This window comes from Paramormyrops kingsleyae, chromosome 16 (assembly GCF_048594095.1).
Source record: "Paramormyrops kingsleyae isolate MSU_618 chromosome 16, PKINGS_0.4, whole genome shotgun sequence".
In the NCBI taxonomy this organism is placed as follows: Eukaryota; Metazoa; Chordata; class Actinopteri; order Osteoglossiformes; family Mormyridae; genus Paramormyrops; species Paramormyrops kingsleyae.
The window spans coordinates 8,507,015-8,529,077 of NC_132812.1; the positions used below are offsets into that span (position 1 = coordinate 8,507,015).

At 45.1% G+C, this 22,063-nt stretch overlaps 1 protein-coding gene across 3 annotated transcripts in view; it reads right to left on the minus strand.

The window, feature by feature from the left end:
- The window catches only part of LOC111849083 (E3 ubiquitin-protein ligase SH3RF3-like), a 118,748-nt gene that overhangs the window by 15,154 nt on the left and 81,531 nt on the right, over nt 1-22,063 (minus strand). For 2 of the 3 annotated variants that reach the window (XM_023821645.2, XM_023821644.2), the window contains exons 3-8: nt 18,343-18,438; nt 9,469-9,810; nt 6,458-6,570; nt 5,017-5,187; nt 3,195-3,478; nt 1,736-2,031 (exon numbers count right to left, since the gene is read on the minus strand). In XM_023821645.2, coding sequence (XP_023677413.1) covers nt 1,736-2,031; nt 3,195-3,478; nt 5,017-5,187; nt 6,458-6,570; nt 9,469-9,810; nt 18,343-18,438 — 1,302 coding nt within the window. The remainder of the gene's footprint in view (nt 1-1,735; nt 2,032-3,194; nt 3,479-5,016; nt 5,188-6,457; nt 6,571-9,468; nt 9,811-18,342; nt 18,439-22,063) is intronic. The other variant, XM_023821646.2, reaches the window with a different exon arrangement.

Here is a 22,063-nt window from a genome sequence, read left to right on the forward strand (position 1 = left end):
GGAATTCATATGTTTAGGTGGATAAGAGGCTTTGCTTGTCGCTTTGGCGAAATCTACACCCAGTGCTGCATCTCTCACATAATGCATGTTCTGTCCACTGCGTTTTTACCTCACAAAGCTAAACACACTCTGCTCAGCTCAACAGTAGATCTGCACGTTCCACTTCCTGATAATCCCAGGCTAATGGCAGTATGTTAGAATTCAAGAGGCATAACTTCTAAGTGTTTTCCCAGATTCTTTTCTCATCATAAATGTGTAAATAGATCGGTGCTTTATCCATACGCCAATGTTGAAAAATTTTGTGGAACCTTATTCTTGGCCGATTTAATCAGCCAACCAATATATTGTTCAATCCTAGTGTTAACTAACTCTATTGCAGCTATTTGATATTTTGTGAAGTTAAAAATTTTCAATAAAAGTACTTTGCCTTTTATCTCCAGGGGTGGAGGTTCATATTCCATCCCCTCTCTGTGAGATTCCTCTGGGTATTCCAGTTTCCTCCCACAATCCAAAGACACGCAATCTGGTGAACCTGCTTCTCTAAATAATATGCAATGTACATGTGTGTCTGCGATGGCCTTACCTCTATATCCCTATCTTGTGTCCTACTTTAAATAAAGTAAATTGCTTTTAAATTGCTTTTTTTAATTGCTTTTTCAGTCCTTTAGATGAACATTCAAGGGTTATAAATAATCACTGATTATTGTAAAGAACATCATATTGTTCATTTTAAGGGACAACTAAACATTTAGGCATTTAGAAACATCTAGTGATTCTTCGTCATGAATACTATACTGTTCCTGAAATGAACTGAAAACAAATGAAAATTATTTCAATCGATACTTTCATTATCACTAATTAATAATTAATGCAGGGTGAAGCACCAACCCAGAGTTCACAGAAGAGTGATGGATTTCATGGAGCAGGATGGACACTTTAGTGGCAGGCCGGGCCTTCGTTAGGCCTTTCTTTGTACCCACTCGCCTGCCCTGTCCCTGCTCCCCTGCTCCCAGAGAGCATCCTCAGTAAACATCCCAAGGAGAAACTCCTCTTGAATCAGACGGCTCTTCCACTAACACCGCGGAGCTCAGCTGGTGCTCAGGGAAGCCCAAAGCAAACAACATCCCACCCTCCCTGGGCGCCCCGCAGAACTGACACGCGCTGTCACCCGCACCCCTCGCTGGGGCTCCCAGACTCCTTACCTTCTCTGCTCACATGCGGCACCCCCACAAGAGAGACCCGTCTGTAAACACAGAGGCCGCCTCTTCTGAAGAAAGATTGTGCGTAAAACTGACAAGGTTTCGGCAAACTTCTCATCTCCCCAGGCGTGAACATTTTAGCTGAGCGGGCGGAAGGCGAGGAAACGGAGCGACGTGCAGAAAATCACGTTTCCCGGTGCTTAAGGCTGATCAGCGCAGCGGCATGAACTTTGTAAAGCGTCCCTGTCTCCCGAATTACCCTGAGCTACCCCTCTCTACCAGCCCATGTAATTCATATAATACATCTACAGCTGTCAGAGGGGCTCTTTCTAATAATGGCAAACCATTAGGACTGGTCAAGGCTGGTCACAATGACAGCAGCACTTACAGCTAAAAAAAATGGCTGGCATCTGGAGCCAGAGCGTACAACCGGGCCATGGTGTAACTAAGGGTACCGGAATGCGCATTGCCATAGAGATCCAGGCATGGGTAGCAAGAAGTCAAGGACTACGATGATGATGGCGAAAGCGGCTTACCTTCTCAGCCTTCTTCTCGTCTAGCTTGGCCAGGTTGGCGCTGGCCCCCTGCACGTGCCCGGGGGAGGGGGGCCGCAGGGGGCTGGCCAGCACCTCCCCGTTGAGGTGAGCGGCGCTGACGTTGGGCGGGGTGATGGCTGCCGCGGCGGAGGTGAGGGGGATGGCAGGGCGGACGTACTGGGGGGAGGCCACGGAGAGGGGGCGCGCCAAAGGGCCCGGGGAGCTGTGGGGGCGGAGAGAGGGAAGCGCCGCCGCTGTGGCTGGCCGCTCGGGGCTGCCCAAGGGGGGGCTGTGCACTGTTAGGGTGGGAAAAATAAAGAAAGAACTCACAAGCTCAGCTTCCGAGATCACCGTGGAAACCTGCCCAGCATTCCGAACAGAATGCCCCCCCCCCGCCCCGGCAGCCGACACGCTCCAGTCCGAGACATCGGCACGGCGCAAAACAAATCTATCCGAAACACTGCTGTCCACGCAGGTTAGGCGGGCCGTCATTGCAGGAAATTAATGTGTATAACCAGGGCGTCACGCCTTTCCTGTGTTTCCCAAGAAATGCGAGGACCGGTGTGTCGACTGCTTCAGTGCCGGGTTAAACTCGATGATGCCCGTGCCCGTGTATGCTGGGGAATTATGGAGTTATGGACGGCTTACCAACATGACCAAAAACACAGAAAAACTCACAGTCTGCATGACACAACAGTATTGGAATCGTGTCTAAATAATCCACTTGTACTTTTAGCGCTTCCAGTGAGGGACTTATTAGCTGTGGAATATATCTGTAAAGTCATTTTAAATACGATATATTTGAAATATTAAACAGCACAAACGTCTTTTGTTATGGACCTGTCGACATCAAACATTTTCAGTTTGCGTATTTAGCACCTGTATAGTGCTTGGATTTGCTATGCCGAGCCGCTAAAATGCTAACGTGCGCAGCAGATGCTAAGGCATGCTACACCTGCTCCCATTTTCACTGAGAATAAGTCACGGGAATTTCACAGCGAAAACTCGCAGAACGCCGACCATCAGCTAAGCCCCCCCCCCCCCAATCCAATAGCCGTTAAATCCCCACAAAGGCTTACACTAAGCACAGCGCGGCAGAAACTGGGGCAGCCGCTAAAAGCTAGCGGTATGCCTGTGACCGGAGCAGTGATGCCGCCGGGAGCCAGGCTGCTTCTGACTCCGTAATTACGGCTCATGGAGCTTTTGGGGAGACCCCAACAGCAAGCTGCATTAAGGCTTCAGAGTCTTTCACAGCTCCGCATGGCTCAGGGAAGAAGCTTCACAGTGACCGACCCCACTCTCCCAGTACTCCCAGTACTCCAGACACATCATATAAGTATTCTGCTTGAGGCAAACATAGGTTTTATTATATGTTACCATTGATGCTGCAAGCTCTGGGAGGATGTACATTCATCTAAGGAAGTGAAGAATGCACCGGCCCGCCCCCTGCCTGACTTACCCAGCTGCATGGGTGTGCGCGATTGGCCCAACGCAGCTGCCTGCTGCCCCGACGCACGCAGACAGTTCTTCAGGTGCGCAGTCGCCGGCTGCAGTTGTGGGGAGCTGGAGGCTGACGAGGAAGGGCCCATCGGGCTGGCTAGCTGGGGGGTGGACGAGCGCGGCCCCGAGCCCAGAAGGACCGGGCTGGAGGGCCCGGCGGACCCTGGGGAGCTGGGGTTAACCTTCACGGCCTGAGCCGACCCAGAGAGACACACGCGGGACTGTCCCACCACGTAGGGGGCCCTGCGGACAGGAGAGCACCAATAATAATCAATCATTATACGAAATGGACCAATCATAATCAAACAACAAAGGAAATCATTTACCTGAGATCAAACTGTCCCACAACTGCTGAGCTGGGTTTTATTACAGTTTAACACTAATGCAGCCCCCACACTAGGCCCAGCTAAAGCCACAGACTCCTCCCATGGGCAAACATTGCTTGTTAGCATCCTACAGTTTCAGGCTGAAGTGCTAAATGGCTGCTGTGTCCACCTGCTATTCTAAAAGACCTTATTCCATTAAGAAACAGGAACTCTGCTGTAATTAATCATTCAAGGGAATCTGTGTAACATGGCGGATTTTCAGTGGATTTGGGGATTAAACGCTAACCCTTCCTTAATTAAACAGAGTGTGTAGGAGGGATATTATTTGCTACGGGAGGCGAAGTTATTAGCTGCAACATGTGGAATTTGCTTACACCTACAGTACTAGCAGACGGAGGGCCCCTCAGCGCATCAGAATTAAAGCAAAGTCCCCAGCGCTGATGAGGCAGCTTTCAGAAACAGGCTGCGACGTCCGCCTTTGGTACGCACACGCACACACTCACGCGCCTCATCAGCGCTGCATCAATCTCCGCAACGCAAAACAGGTGGCGCACTTAGCAAGTTCAGCCATGTTCGTCATGCAGAATCACTAAACACCCAGGTGCCTGCTTCGCTGTGAGCTCATTTTTAGAGTAAATGAATCGTTTACTGTGTGTTTTTTTTTAATCTGGGTTGCCTCTGAGCTTAGCTGAGTTTTCCCGCCTTCCACTGTCTCATACCGCTCCATTCCCAGAAAAGCACATTTCCTTCCCAGGCCTTGTCCACCTACACAGATTTCTTGCACGCAGAGCCGCTTTTGCCTCCTCCCCAGCAAGGGGAAAATTCCGACGTGAACCTGAATTTATCCAATCTGCCGGTCCCACCTGCCCGTGTCGTACGCCTTAGCGTGCGTTTAGAGACACCGGAGGACCTTCTCTTACCCGGATTCATTATCATTTTAATGACATTTTCTGAGGCTTGCTGATAAATTGAGAGCTCCACTTCTTTGAGCATTTTCTCGAGACAGATTCCACTCATTTTAATTGTCCAAGTCATGCTTTAAAATGATTTTATCCCTGATAGCCGCCTGCGGCTGCAGCCCATTCCGGAAGCTACTGCACTTTCCAGATGTTTCCTACTATCACAACCAGCTGGGATCTTTGCATTGAATGTATGGTGAAGGGCTACTTATTCCTTACTAAATCTAGTCACCATGTTGACACCCGTCATTAAATGTTTCTCAGACTCGTCCTTAGGGGCTGTCTGACAAGGAGCTGGGAGGGAGGAAATCATGGACCGTCTGTGGGTCCCCAAGGACCGGGTTGAGAAACACTGCCTTAAGGTATTCCACTTTGTATATTATTTAACTTTCAGACACCAGATGTTAATGGCATTCCACCTTCGAACACTGCTACCTCATGCCACCTCATATATCCATTCATTTCTCCCCAGGATCTGGTCCCCTTTTCTGCATACCTGGACACAGGTGTGACGTAGTTCCCGGGGAAGACACCAGAGGCGCCGCTGCGCAGAGACGTGCCCTTGAACCATCCGTCCTGGCACTTCTCTGTCACTCGGTACATCTCGCCCTTCCGCAGCTCCAGCTCGTCGGCCTTCTGGGGTCTGTATGCGTACATGGCCAGGTATCTGTTAGCAATGGGGGGGGGGATACAGGAAGGAGGTGGAGGTCAGAGGAAAGTGCAGAAAGGGGTCAGGGGGTGATGTACTGTAGGGCAAGTCAGCTGACAAATGCAATTCCACATGTGCAGAGAAGGTCAATGAGAATGACTTAAACACACAATACAAGAACAAACCCTATACCGTAGCGCGGTGGATATGGACAAAAGCTGCGAGCCATTAAGCTCATTAAGCTGCAGGTTTAAAACCCAAAAAGGGACTTGCAGTTAAGATAAATCAACCTGAATACTGACGTGTAAAGGCTAGTAGCGCTTGGGGGTGATGTGTAACTCTGCAGGATAAGCCAATGTGGTTTTGATCAGAAGGTCAACTGTTCAAATCCCAAACGTAGCAGAGGGATTTTACCATTTGGTCTGAGATTGAGGCCCTTAGTCCCCAATTGCTCCAGGGACTGGTGACCCTGCTCTTTCCCAAAAATAAAATGTGCAATGGTAATGAAAGAATAGTGTCCGGGGCAAATTTTTTAAAAAAGAATACTTGATTTATGGTTTGGAAAGATGTAAACAGCAGGGGCAGGGAGAGCAGGTGAAGTGTGCTGGTGACGTGTTGTTGCCCTCGGGGCATAGTGGGCGGCACACAGCCGAATTATAATCAGAGCTGACTGTCTGCGCGCAGCAAAGCGCTTTCATCACACAGCCCTGCCCATAGTGGCTGGCAGCGATCTCATAATACAGCAAAGGCAGGAATAACCGGAGCGTCCTCCACGAGGTCCCAGAGTGTAGGTGTGCGCAAAACCTCTGGGGTAACTATGGCAACAGAAAGGTTCCCATCGCAAGCGGTGGGGGTGGACGCCGGCGATGAAGAGAGGAGGCAGGCAGACGGAAGCATCCGGAGCCTTTGCCTGGATTTCCTCCCCCAACATCCCGGAAATAGATCCCGGTGATGGAGATGATACACATTCCTCGAGGAGAACTTTTGTTGGAAAAGGTGAAGCATTTAACTGTAACTGTGAGTTAGTTCCTCATGCTCCTTAGCACAATTATAACAACACGAGCGTCTCTACACTCAAAATGCAGCAAATTATCTCCATAAATAGTACAAACTTCTGAAAAACAAATGAAAACAATACCCACAAGCCATCTGTGGTGTAATGAAGACACCCAGCTCCAAGCCGGACTCATGTGGAAAGTGTGCAAGGTGTGTAAGGTGCTTTGGTCATGCTGCCCCGTGTCTGACAGTGTCTGCGCAGTGATGTCTCACGGGCCGAGGAGCCACTTACATGTTCAACGGCAGCTGGACCTTGGCGGCGGCGAGCAGGTCCGCAGACCCTGAGGTGACTCTGGGCAGGGCCACCGCGGCCGAGGACGAGGTCGCGGCGAATGAGGAGGAGTCCTGCAAGCCAAAGGATGAGGGGAAACGTCATTACCAGGTAAGCGACAATAGGGGAATCTGGACTTCGGGTGGGCAACTGCGGAAGCAGTCTGGGGCCTAGGAGATGACCCAGGTGGGAGGGGCTGGGCTTTAAGGGCCCAGAAGATGGCCCAGGTGGGAGGGGATGGGCATTAAAGGGCTCAGAAGATGGCCCAGGTAGGAGGGGATGGGCATGAAAGAGCCCAGAAGATGGCCCAGGTGGGAGGGGATGGGCATTAAAGGGCCCAGAAGATGGCCCAGGTGGGAGGGGCTGGGCATTAAAGAGGCCAGGATGAAGCAATGATTTCCAGATCCTGGGAATTATGTGCAGCAGTACTGGATATGTGGAGCCAATGTATGGCAAGGATCTGCTGCCCACACTTGCCGACGGCAAATAGTTGATGGGCACTGACCTTTTCACTATGCTCTGATGTAAAAGCACAAAGCGGACAAAGATTATTAGAGGTAACAAGGTGTATTTTAACCAGCGGGGTCACATCTGACACGTCACAGTCTAACAGGCAGTGCCTTATCCTGAAAGTCCCTTGTGCAGAAACTCATACACTTACCCTGCCACTTTGCCTTCTCAGGGATTGTAGAGCTTAAATTATTATGATAAATAATGAATCAAAGATGCTCTCTGTGACTGTAAATGTACAGGATAAAACATTTCTTATCTCCACAGTAAGCAAAAAAACACATCCATCGGACTGCGACAGCAATTCAAAGTCCCTGGTGTCTGCAACTTCTCAGTGTGAATTGCACTGAGAGAGATGGAGAGCTGTCATTGAACATAAGTCTTCTTCTAATGCTCGCAGAGAAATGCAGAGCTGACCACAACGAGCCCGGCAGTTTAATTGCAGCATGGATGTGACAGCTCACTGGCTATGAGGAAACTTGGCAATCAATCTCATGGATGAAGGTTTCCCCAGCAACCCAGGGCTCGTTTGCACTTGCAAACAGGCCTAAGCTGAGGAGAGGCTACGGAGATCTATAGCGTTGCCTTGGCAGCAACTCAATGCAAATTACAGCTGAACTTTGCCCATATTAGAACTCATTACAGACAGTAATGTTATTCAGACAGCAGATGCGAATGAAATAATTCGTGTCTACAAAGTTACCCTGCGTGCCATTTGTGTGCAGAGGGGCCGCCTTGGGAACGTAATCTACCCCGCTTTACAGGAAGGGGGCATCGCTGAGCCTGTTCCAAGGCACGCTGTGAGGAGACAACATACCGGCGGCTCCTCTCATTACCGCGAGGTTCCCTCATTTGGGGCCCGACAGCACGCACAGGACTGAAATTACTACAGCAGATCAGTAACGAGTCCAGGTCTCTGATGGGGCCCTTAAAGTACCTTCATGTGCATCCGAATTCAAGTTGTATCAAATAAAAAGACCAAGCCACGATTAAATGACAGCAGTCTGCGTGTGCTGAGGGAACTGCATGATTCATACTGTGGGGTTTATGGGCGTGCTATCAAAACACACATTACAGGGGCAGAAGTGGACCTTTGAGAAGCTTCTCTGACAGCCCTTGGTGTGACATAACCACAGTTCTGAGTGACGAGCCCCAACCTCCATCACCTACCACCACAGCCCAACGTGCTGTGTGAAGACAGCCGGATCTGCTTCTCCACTCGTGACTCCACTCCCCCTTGCCGTCAGGGTCGACCCACAGACCCCCTTTTCCCATCAAAAACACATCACTGTCTAACAGCCCTGTCCTTTGAGGATCTTCTCAGACATGACAGGAATTCACAAAACCACCAAGGAGGACCGGAGGAAGCAGCTGAGGAAGCCGAGGTGGAGCAGAGTTCAGCATTAAACATTCCCCATGTTCTCTAAAGGTCCAGAGCATCTAATGAGAGTGAAGTCTGGGAATATACGTGTTCACATCGGGGTACGCCTGAGACGTTTCAGATGTTCAGACCTGACATTCTGTGGAAGAGGTAATGGAAGCAGGCAGCAGGCTCTGGGAAAGCTGCAGTGAGGATGGTCCTTCCTAATGACCCATGTGTCTTCAAAGGAATGTCATTCATGTCCACCTCATTCATCTGCAGCAGCCCTGAACAGTTTATTACTGCAGTTTCATGCCTCTGTGATAAGACCGATACCATGTTTCCAGGCAACAGGGGGAAAAGAATCCACCTGATTCTGGTTTCTTATCACATCCACGGCAAGGCGACGAGAGCGAAAGGGCTGTGGAGATATAGTGACACGGGAAACCTGTAATTGAGGAATTGGCTGCCAAAAAATTACCGGATAACTGGAGCCGAGGACCCTCCCCTTGTGATGGGGGGGGGGGGGGCGGAGTGGCTATACACCGGACTGCTGGCATGCCGACGCGCGGTGGGGGCAGGCTGTGTGGCCCGCGCGCCTGAGTTTGCTCTTGATAGGCCATGATGCATGTGCTGCCTTAAACAGCCACCTTAGTTACAGCAGTCAGCCAAACAAATGAATGATAGCGGTAATGAACTGCCTCAGGCGCTCAGGCCTCCGTGCCCCAGACGGCCAGGCCTACCTTCAAACGAGGGCTGTATTGGCGAATGGTATTCGCTACATTCTCACTCCAGCCATAACGCATTTACTGCAAGGGGAGAGGGGTCAACCAGGACAGGCTTGCAATGCCGCCGCTGAAATAAGTACTGCTTGTGCGGCCATTTAAACATCCCCTTTGCGCGATTCTCATTTCATGGCCCAGCCAAGGGTTTCGTCCCACAGTGACGGGATTATAAAACTCCAGTGTACGCAGCTGGATGTTTTAATGACACAGCACTGGCTGAATCCCTTCTGGTATTTCAACCAGGTAACAAATCTATAGCCGACCAAGTTTGACATGGGAGAGATTGGTAGGAGTTGTCTGCAGTTTCAGTCACACACCTCCGTGGGGGCGCTAGAGGACAGGTGCGGGCAGTCGCTAATGCGGGCGGCGGCGCGCGGGTCCGATGAGCTGATGAGCACAGGCGCGCTGATCTCCATGGAGTGCCGGTTGCTAAGCGCCTGGGCTGTGCGTTGGGTGATGCTCAATCCCGTAAATGAGTGCCTCTTCTTGGCGTTCTTCTTGCCGTCGGGCCGCCGGTGGATGGCGCTGGCGGGGTTGCTGCTGTCGGGCGGGGTGCCGGGGCTCGAGCACGAGGCCCCCGAGGAACCGGGCCGGCCGCTCGCCCCGGGTACCGGGCTCGGCTTGTCGATTTCCATCAGCTGCTTGGCCGTCTCATTCAGCTGCGGGGGACAAAGGAGACAGAAGGATTGCTTGTCTGCTCAAGGAATTCAAATCAAATCCTGCAGCTCAACAAGTTTAGCACTTCACTAACAAGGCACAGATTGTGGGTTTGAATCCTAGCAAGCACACATAAATTATAACTTTTCCCTCTATTGTAATTCACTATGGATAAAAGTGTCATGAAAATATAAATGTCCCTAACCGACTACTATAGAGAGGAACCACAAAATCGGAAATAAATCCAGGTTTCAAATCAAATTCTCACATTTTGCTATGGATTAGCTTAATAAAACAGGCTGCTTAAATTGATAATGATTGTACTCTGGTACGGGCTCCTGCCTTTTACATTACAGGAATGCTTGGCTGTACTCCACCATTCAGAGTTATTTTCAGAGTTAAGTGCCACTCTCAGCTGACTCATTTCAACCGGAGGCAGACTCGTGTTTGAATCATTTGGTTTAGCTTGTGCTGTGTGACAGCTGTGCAGCGGTTGCTATAGAGAAATAATTGGAAAGCTTTTCAGCAATTCGTTACCAACAACTCTGGCGTGGGCAATATAACTCAGGTTAATGTAGTACCACCTCCAACCTCCTATGGAACTATCAGCTTGGGGTGGGAATTGAGTTAAGTTATTTTAAAGGTGCAATTGAAACTCTGGGCTAAAAAAACAGATTTGATATAGCTGTCTGATGATTTCAACAAAGACAGGAAACACCTGAGGATAGATGGATGGAAAGAGGATTTGAAAAGCCAAAGGGCTCTTACTGCAGCATGTGCAGTCGAGTAAATTGTGGTTGGGGTTCAAGCCTGCTCCCTCTCAAAATGACCATTTGCAGAAAATGACCATGTTCCCGCTGAGTTACCATGCCAACCCATTTTCGGCATTATCCTGTTTTGAATTAAGAGGCCAGTTTAAAAAGCACTATCTTGCCATTTACCATCCAGCGGTTATTCTGGAAATGTTTCAAGTTTGTTAAAGCAAAAAAAAAAAAAAAACTCCATATGCGCCCAAAGCCCCCCAGAAAAAATAAACACCAGCACATGCCCAGACGTAAGAAAAATTCTCTTTCCACATTTTGAGTGAAGATTCTGTGAAATGCTAATTAAGGATTTTACATTCTGCTCATGGCAGTATCCACTAAAAGAACAAAATGTGTTCAATCACAGAAGAGGTGTGAGACAGCCCTGAAGAATTAAAGGCAGCATTTCAGTAGATACACCAACAGATACCTGCATGAGCATCATATCTTAAGTGATGCATGAAAAGACGAGACTTCCAGTCAAAGCTGCATTTTTGCAATTTTAATAAAGACCAAATAAGACATTTCTAGATGCTACTTTAAATCATTGCTGAGTTCTGATTCACCTGGGCCCCTCCCAAAGGGCCCTGTACTTGATCCCCTCCTAACACACTGCTGGCTCCATGTAGTCCAGTCTTGGTTACATTAGCAGCCCGGCTTCCAGGCACTTGGCGGAGAACCGAACCCAGCGGCCCGGTAGCCATCATCCAGGCAGAATACGCTGGTATTTATCGGTACCTTACAGGTCATTTTCGGATGGTAGTTTTTCTGGCCTCTCCAAAGGGGCATGTTCACCTAGGGAGGCCCTACCAAGACCTTCAGCTTCAGGGGACAGGTAATATCACTGGTATATTGCTCCGCGGATCATTAAATACCGCAAACCCCTCCATCATAGATTGGTTAGGTGGCTCCAGTTCTGTGAGCATGAAACAGCTCCATGATGGGGAAGTAGGTGCTAAGGCTCGTGGTTCACCAGTCAGTCTACATTCCAGTCATCACCGACAGTCATAAGCTGTAGGCAATAACGAAAGAACAAGAGAGCAAGTAAAAACGTCTGAAATTTCTCCACAGGGTTGCCAGGCTCTGTGAGAGTGTGGAGTTTGGAGATCTCCAGGGAGCATAAAATAGAGACCCTATACCTTCCGGTTGGGAAGAGTCAGCTGATGTAGGTCAGGCATCTCATAAGGATACCATTTGGTCCACCCAACTGGACGATGGCCCTGTGGCAGATCCAGAGCAGATGGACGGATAGAGATGGATGGACAGAGGGATGGATGGATGGACATTCCAAATGAGTGCAGTTGAAATTTGATGCATTCCCTCAAGTTTACCAGAGCAATGCTTCCCAGCCAAGATCAGAGCATGCTGAAAGCTGATAATAAAATGACAATACAGACACGGGAAGGCAGATACCCGATCACTGAACCCAGAGAGCTGTCATGTCTCTGCTCAGTACCAGGGCCTCATAGCAAACAACAAAGCTACGTCTAAACAATCATTAATGCCTCCTTCTAGAGGGGAGCTTATGGGGGTGTCTCACGGGTTATAAAATGGTGGTTTAAAAAACATAAATAAGAACCATCTCCCATACCAGACTTTCACAGTACATCCATCTATCTGAGGGGAGTACTGTCACTGAATAAGTAAATAAGTTATTACCGTAACTACCTAAATACCAGTAACTGAAAAGTAAATAAATGAATACAAGTTTATTTGGTTAAACAAAAAACACCATACAATATGTAGTTAAACACTGTATGAGATGTTTCTCCTGATGATTACTACAGTGACTGCAAGAGTGGATGATGCCATCACACAGTATCAGTAGAAAGTATCGTAGCCGATATCAGATCAAAATTGAAATCTAACTACTGAATGTGCGTTGCTATCACGTCCATCATAAATCCATAAGTTGAACCACCGTAAAAAGTGAGTAGTATTTAAAAAGCAGCCAGCAGAAACGCAAGGGAGAGAGACCCTCTGCTATCGTGAGCATCAAAACACCGCTGTTTTTTGTTTTACCACAGAGTTATGCCCTGCCTGGCTGCTCAGTGGTGGTTACTGCAACTGGGGGCAAACGACGTTCAATTATTCATTAGCTACGCAATTAAGAGGCTGAGCAAAAAAGAAAAAAAACAAAAAAGAAAAAAAACAGGCAAAATTCATTTACACAACACAATCACAGACAATTAACTTGTCTAACAAACCTAGATTCCAAGTCGTACCATATTCTAGCCTAGAGCACTCTGTCTCAATGCCAGTGTAATAGCCCAATAAATCTTACTGAAATTCTGAGCAGTTAAGCTCGCAACAGAATAGAGGGCACCTACAGTAAATGGCGATAAGAGGGGCACTCACAGAGAGCCGCCCAAATGAGGACCATTCTCTTTTAATTGCATGAACATGCTCTAAAACAGACATTTCTAAATAAACAGACATTTTTAAACAGACAAGGTTAAGGAGCAAATCATTAGGCCAAATACTAGTGTAATGTAAAAATTCCTGTATAATTAAATGTAATTAGACACACATTACACAGCAGGGCAGCTTCCCCAGGGTGTTGGGTATATGACGATTAATTCATTCGGTTTGTCTACATTTTCACATGGTCTTGACTGGTACAGGATGGGTTCACAAGGGGCCTCATTAAGGAGCGCTGAACTTTTAAACTGGAAGTGCCATGTCAACAACACAGGTCATGATGGCAGCTTCTGCTCCGAGACTTAATTACGTTAAACCTGAGCGTTCAAAAAGACCAAATCAACACGGAAATGTCACTTAATAGCACAGGAATGATGGGCTGTGAAAAATAATGTTCAACAATTAAGCAGATTTGGTCAAGGTAGCATATTGCTTGAAGAATTTCAACTATAACCAAAAGATGACTAGATAAAGTCCCTAATTATTAGTTTTAATTTCAAGCCAGGTAGACAACAACACACTTACACAGTAAGCAATTTAAAGTGGAATGTAGTGGGACATTAATTGATTAATACATATAGTTGAAGACATCTAAACATATTCACATTCACTTGTACTGTAAATGCTCTCAGTGACTATTGACTTTGCTATAGTCTTTTTGGGAATATCTAACTTCGGTTTAAGTATAAAGTTGTAAAAATCCTTTCCACAAGAGGCCTAAATCTTCCATCTGACACTCTCAGAAGTTGTGCTCAAACAAACCATTTGAAGCCAAAACCCTGAAATGAAAAAAATATATAACCTTTTGGGATTCTACCAGTGGGAATTGTATTTATACTGTCAGAAGTCACAGTGAGAACACCCCCCAGGTGAAATAAGAGGCGTCCCTTTGCAACAACAAACCTATGAATAATATATTCTTAACCTTTCTAGATATTTGCCATTTCATTGAAATAGTCCACAAGAAGTGTAGAATAATAAAAAGACCAACCAAAGATGTCAAGGTCTCTTTTAACTTCCCAGTTCATTAATGTGTTATATGTACAGTACTGTGCAAAAGTATTAGGCAGTCCAAATAAATGTTTAAAGCTGTTTATCTGGGTAGCAAGTGCACTTTGGCTTAGAGCAAAAAACACAATTTAACATTAGAACATGTGCAAATTAAGAGTAACACAATAAAAACTAGTAATAATTTCTTCAGTTTTCTAAAAAGTTACTGATATCTAGTTGGATGGCTAGATGAACACCGCTTTAGTTCCCAAACTTCTCCTCAGGGGCACCTCAGCTGTTCCATGATTTTGCTAAATTTCACCAACAGCTCAATTAAATAATTAAATAGATTGGTTTAAAAAGTCAGTGACAGATTGACTCGCTGTATGGGGTGAGCTAGTGGCCAAGTCAAGAAATACATGGCTGCACTGGACGGTCGCTGCAAATACTGGGGTGATTTTAGCAGAGGTTCTGAAATGGCTACGCTGACACACTTTGACAGGCATAATATCATAGTTTTACACCAACACAAGGATAATCTAAGCATCATTTTAAATTACATCAGTATAATTTTGTCATGGGCATTGGTGGCTTTATGGTTAGGGAAGCGCACTTGTAATTGAAAGATTGCAAGTTCAAATCCCCGACCAGCAAGGTACTGCCCCCAAGCACTGCTCCCCAGGCACTGAATTAGCGGCCCCCTGCTATGTCACGAAAGTCACATATGGGTCAAATGCAGAGGACACATTTTGTTGTTGCGCACTGTGTGCTGTGGTGTTTTGACAATGACCACTAAATTCTAATATATATATATATATATATATATATATATATATACACACATACACTGTATATATTGTAGAGATATATGGCTCTGTGCTCTGGAAGCAGAGTGGTTTCACTGTGCCGCCTCAAATCAAGGTTCTGATTATTACAGACACTGGCAGACTCTGCTTTCTCAGTAGCACGTGAACAAAATGTACATCAGGTAAGTAACTAAAGATGAATAGCTAATAAATACATGTACAGCACAGTGCAAAAGTCTAAAGAATTGGTCTAAAGCTGTTAATCTGGGTAGTAAGTGTATATTTGCTCAAAAAATAAACAATTGAACATTAAATCATATACAAATTAACAGGAACACAATCAAAACTGACAGTAATTTCTTATATTCTCCAAAAATTAACTGATAACGCTTCAGTTCCCAAACCCCTCCTCAGAGACATCTTAGACATTTCATGTGTCCATGTGTATTCCATGTGGTTGCTGCAACAGCTCATTTAATCAATCAATCAATCATACTACTAAGTCAGTGAGGTATTGATTAGTCACATAAGGTGGGGTAGTGGTTGAGTCAAAATAATACATGGGTGTATTGGATGGTTGCAGAAAATACTGGGGTGACTTCAGGAGAGGTTTTGAAATGGCTAAACTGACACACAGACAAATCATACCATTACTCAAACATGAAGCTCATTTAAACACCATTTTCCCTGACTGCCTGAGACTACTTCACAATACTGTAAATATAAGAAACAGGTTTGATTCCCATCCCTGGCTCTGCTGGCATGTTCTCCCTGAGTTTGCGCAGGTTACAGTATCTCCCACAGCCCAGAAACAGGCAGCTAAGAGAAGGTGAGTCTCCACGTGTGCCCAGCTATGGACTGGCCTGCCAGAGTGACCCTGTCTGCTAGGATATAATAAAGCGATTGTACAGAAAATTATTGAATGTATAATAAATTATACACTGATATGACCTGAAATGTACATGATGCAATGAATTTATTCAGCTCTATCTTTTTTCAGTATAATCTGTATTATGTTTTCATCATTCATCGTACATAACTAGATAACAACGAGACAACACAGAGCAGCTCAATCACAGAGTCATCTAAAGAGGCCAATCTAACGGAAGTACATCGACGTGAATATACGGTCCTCACGATTAATTTGCCTCCTTGTGAAAGATAATTAAGCCTCAGCGAACCGTGAGGCGTTCGGCTGCTCCCGATTTCACGCTGATCATCAATATGTCAGAGGCGATCGGCGCTATTCTGCACGCCACTCCCCGCGGACACAGCGCGCCTGTAGACGGGGCGATACGCGCTGCACAGAAGGTGTTCCTATGCCGGGACCTGTGAAAGCCGGCGCGTTATAACGGAGCCCCAGCCGGCACTCCGCGGGCCCCGGGCTCCAGGCCCCAGGGATGAAAGGCTGATGGAAAGTTAACAGCTTTGGCTCCAAAAAACAGCAGCGAGGGACACTGCGGGAATTTGGGTTTAGGAAGCAGCCAGACAGAGCCGGGTCTCAGTGATTTACTCAGACCTCCTAACAATAATTACACCATTTAAACATCTGGGGAGAGCATGGGAGGACTGAACTAAACATCAAGAACACAACAAAAGAAAACCGGTATTATTTTTTTTTCCTTAAGCTCCAGCTGGGTGCATTTAATGCTGGTTATTTTGACGGTAAATAGCTTCAGACTGCACTGGCTTTAACAACATAAACCTCGAAAAACAAAGGCAGACACTTTCTTTGTGTTTAACGGAAATGATTTTGTTATTGTGAAGTGCGCAGAAAGGTCATTTTCTAAGGATAAACAGCTTTTAGTATTCTGTATGTGAGTGTATGTCACACTACATTATACCAAGAATATTTTTATGCAAAGAAAAATATACCTTTCCTAGTAAACACAGATGAAGTAAATCAAAAAGAACAATGAAATGGTCCAATGTAATCCATCAAGTATTAAATACTTCCTTCCCCTGACGTTTCTTTTGTACCACTCCTCCAAACAGCAGGTCTCACACTGCATGTCTCCCCGTGAATACTGGATATGTTCAAGGAACACCAAGAGCTGTACTGTTTATTGAATATTTAGTGGCGGGGGGCACTGGGGGTGTCAGACCAGTGTTTGACAGCTCTGATGGGTCACAGCCTTAGAACCAGCCTGTCCCAGGAAGGCATCTGTCACAGCGGTCGCGACTGTAACCCATAACGGGGCCATCAAATTTTAATGAAGTTTAATGTAGTAACTTTCAATATGTATTTAAACTCCACTTGTGTGATTTCAAGACAGGATGGATACCATGGATGCTGTATTTTAATAGAGCAACAGTCCAATCATAAAATAATCACTTGACCATAAGCCAAACTTAATCATTAAACAGAGCTACATAAAAGAGAATTAGCAATTTCTCCAAAACTTTATGAAGTTAGCAGTCTCATAATAACAATAATTAATGACCAAACCTATAGATTATCTTTACCCCAGTCAACAAAACTCTGGGAAGATATATGCTCCATTCTCTATACAAATGAATGTACAGCTACATAAATGGTTGTGATATACCAATAAGCTGTTTTTAAAGGGACCTCTATCCTCACACAGGATATTGACCAATAGCCCCATAGCACAAAGACCCAGCCAAACCCTTTTTGTGTATCTAAGCAAAATTTGATTCACCTAGTTGTCATTTGTCATCTTCTTTCCCATTCTGACAGGCTGATCATATGGGGGTGCCCCCCGGTGGCCGCTGGGCCCTAAGCAGCTACTTAGTTCGCTTCTGCCTTGGGCCGGCCCTGCCGACTAGAGTCCACATTGCTCTTCCGGCCCACAGGCCAGCGCTCACAGTGGGCACAGCTTAAGGGTGTGCTGGCCCTGGGAAAACCCAAGCACACCGCTGTAATAGATACTGTCTGACATGTCAAACCACGGCCTTCCCCTTGACTCTCCTTGCCCACCCCTGTATGAGCTCCGTGGGAAACTCGCTCCCTGTAAATCAACACGCGAGACGTCTGGCGCGCCGCTTTGCACGCTTCATGACGGGCCTGTTCTCCTGACATGACACCCCTGCCTGGCTCATACCTCTCAATAAAACCTCTGGCACTGCCACATACCCGCCGGGCATAAATCTCCTTGACGGTTTAAAGCCTCTGCTCATTTATTTCCCTGCCTTTCTCCCACGGAAATAGGTACAGGTGTATGAGAGGTACCAGCGAAGGCCCACATGTGGATGGTTGAGGCAGGAGGGTTAGGGTACATGAGATAGCAGGTCATCTTCTGTTGATTTATTAGAACGTTTTCACCTCTGGCTGCGCCATGTAACGTTAATGAGGTCAAGATAAAGTTAATAGACTCGCAGAGGAGGTGGCCGGGACGAAATACTCACTGTGAGACTTTGGGGGCCACTTTGGTGGAAACACCGGAATCCATAACAAAACCGAACCAACCATTTACACCAGAAATCTAAGCCAACTCAAAAAATTCACACAATCTGCCTAAAAAGTCGAGAACAGGGAGGTATAAACACTTACCTCCACATACAAAATGGGGAAAATTCCGATTTTATCTCCCAGCATACCCTCTGCCCAGTTGTCATCCACTCTTCGAATCACAGTAAGAACTTCATCCTGTGGGTAAATCATCCACATGGGTGAGAGGACAGTAACTGAAATAAGAGGCAGGGGTCACAGTGCAATAATCACGGCGTGATATTGATGATACAATCACCGCAGTATAAGAGGCACGATGCAACAGTTATAGTACGACAGTCATGATTCAACAGTTATAGTGCAACAGTCATAGTATGAGAGTTACAGTGATAGTGTAAGTGGATGCTAAATGACTGCACAGAAGTATAATATACGTGTCACATGAGTGGACTGATTAAAAAAGAGAGTCAATACTTCAACTAGAAGTAAAGAAGCATAAAACTATATTAAATCTCTCAAATAATCTATAGCCTGTATAAAAAAGAACAAACATTCATTAATTTTACAAGGTTCACCGCATAACATGATGATGATGACATTTCCATTTTTCAGTTCATTCCCATATGTTTGTCAGTAAAGGGCAAGTAATTTACAATCACTTCATTCAATATGTACCAACTTTCATCTGAAGACACTTCAAATAAATGACACCAGTTAATGTCCATCATTGATCTTGACCAAATGTCAAATTAATGCATTGCTACATTACTTTATTCCTATTAATCATTCACTATAGCACTATGGCTGGTTAATTAAATTTGTTTAAGTAAATGAATTGGAATCCTTGAGTCTTCATGCTTGGTGGTACCGTATCTGAGTAACACACTGCTGTTAGATTAATTATGTGCTGGTCTGCTTTCTTAGCTTGACTTTCATCAACCAGCAACATGATTATTTATAGCCAAGGGCAATTACAACATTTACTTGCTGGAGTGGCCACATTAACATTTCGACACTAACTTGCTAGAATATCTTTTATCCTAAATCAGTCTACGTGCGACAATGGTGCTTTACTGTCCTTGAATCTGACCCAGTTTCACGAAACTGGACCATTTACAGTATGATGGACCAAAACATTTCCCAGATGATGCAAGGGGGAACCATGGAAAGCTGCTGTGAGACCTGCTCTGTCCTTCAGAACAAGGCAGAACTTTGATGAAAAGTGATTCACAGGCCCATATATGGTAAAAACATGCCCCTTCCCCCCCATAAATGAGATGTTCATTGGTATGCGTAGCTGACCGTTCATGTGTTTTTCTGAGCCATTTTACGTCATCTTCCATTGCCGAAAACCAGTTCCAGTTCTCCAGAAGAGAAGTATGGAAGATGGTATAAATCTCTGGATGTCGTTCTTGGCCCACCCCTAATATCAAGGATACATCGGTTGTATCCTCTCTAATGAGAAATAAATCCCATGATTCATTGCATCCCAAGTTCATTTTTGTTAGCAAGACCACTCTTGCCAAGACCACAAGCACAATCTCTGTGTTCTTGGTGTTGAGAAACACCCCATGTCTTTGGACAGACTCCAGGAAAATTATGATCACTTAAAATAACTATCATGCCATAAACTTTATTAGCATAATCATATATTGGTATTAAATTTGAACGAGTGCCATGACAATATTGGATTGATATTAATAAGGATCAGTGGCGATTAACCAGGGGTCAAAGAGTCTCAAGCGGGTGGAAATACTCTCACTCTCCCAGCTGCACGTGTAAGGATCATGAATTACTGTCCTGAGAGAAAGTGGTAGGTCACTACCAGCTTATATATATTATATAGACATACACTGAATCACAAGTTTCATTGTGAGCTATTCTGCATGAGATGGGTCAAAGAATCCCCCTGTGACCCACGGTGCAAAAGCAGCCAGAAGATAGATGAGTGTGTAGTTATAGTACATATACCAGAAATAAACATCTATCTGAAGGTCAGAAAATTGACTTGGAAACTGGGGGACAACAGCTGTATCCCAGAGAAAGTTTATCTTACATGATCCTTAAGGTGCCCCTAAATACACATTTTACCAGAGTAATACATTTTACTAATAATTATTATGACAGGCATATTTTTTAGATGTATATAATTAGCTTTATCTCACAAGACCATGCACATAGTAGGCTATACAAAATTCTGGCATCAGTGACATTTAACCTGTAATTAAATATTTCAGTTCTTAAATATTAGGACGTTTTAATACATTTATCAATGCATTTTCTTTTTTTATGTTTTGCTGTTTTTGCCATTTACAGTACATTAAGTCTAATAACTCTTGTGTGAATGAAGCGCTGAGTTACCGTGCCCAGTAAATGTGCTCTATGGCTTAAACGGCAACAGAACACATCCTTCTAGTCAAGAAAAAATGTTTTGGTACTGAACTGCACACATGGGCAGGGCATGCATGCATGATCAGGGTATCCTTAAAGCTGAACCTCCAGGCACCCTTAAAGCCCGGAAGAAGCCAGCAATAGAGGGACCCCTCCGCAGTGCAAAGAAATGCCGTCCGGAGCTGCGCATCGGCGGCTGGCGTCACGCCCGTTTCCTTGACAAATTCTCCACAACAGAAAATCACACTCGCCGCTTCAAACGGCTCTCCCACGTTTGAAAGTTTAACTAAAACAACAGGGAGTGAACAGAACTAAACGGTTATATTCCGAAACCTGAAATATCAGCCACAGGTAGAGTTTGTTAATGCCAGAAAAGCCGTGCGTTGTTCTTCATAAATCAGTCCTCTCCGATTGCGATAACTAGTGCTGGATGTGTTGTTTGTAGTCATGCACGCAGCAGAGTTCAAATGTGCGCACATCAATGTAGCCTTTAAGTTAGTTTTACTCTCGCGCATCTGTTATGCTCAAATGAAAGAAACATTTAAATCAATTTAAGTAGTGTCTGGCAATATGGCCTTTGTTGCAAATTAACACATTTTACAATACTGCAATTCCAATTAAATTCTCATGAAAAATGCATTTTCTAGCTTTTGGTAAAATGTGCATTAGTAGAAATATTCCCTGACTATAACGTTCAGAGCTGCAGCCTTCTTAGTGCGTCTGAAAGTACCGCAGCCCGTTTCTGCACAGATGTTTTTAGAAAATCAAATAAAGCAGCAGCTCCTTCGTGCTGATGCGTGAGTCTTTTCTGTAAATTAAATTAACTTGTGCACAATTGGTACAAGATGGTGGTTATAGCTGGTTTGCAAAATATCAAAAGCACATTCATGTAACATCATTCCAAAGAAAGATGCAGATGAATAAATTTGGGAAATTATCAGAAAATTATTTTCAATGTAGATTATTTTAGGACATGGTCAAAGTCACTGAACTATTTCAAGACTACTGGTCTGTTAGATCAAAATATCATATCATCACTACTAATATACTTTTAACATAAAATATAGCAGTATATATGAATGCTTTTTATTTGCATTGCTTGCTAAAGTTTAGTGCGCAATAATCTACTGCCATTAAATTGCACCTGTCCTTATGCTCTGTATTCAAAGATGTTACTTATCAAATAGAACCTAATTGAATAATAAGTCATAAAAGTCATAAAAAATTCAAAAGATAGAAAACAACCAGTGATAATTTGCTCAGATATAATTTTTTCATGAAGATATACTGTTATGTGTCTAGACTAGAGGAAATGTTTCATTGTAATACATCTGCATTGTACTGGTATGTGTGTATGAAGTGAAAATATGTTTGTGTGGCTAACAGAAAGACAGTTACCGAAAGGGTTTAAAGCTAGTATCTGGCCAGTAAG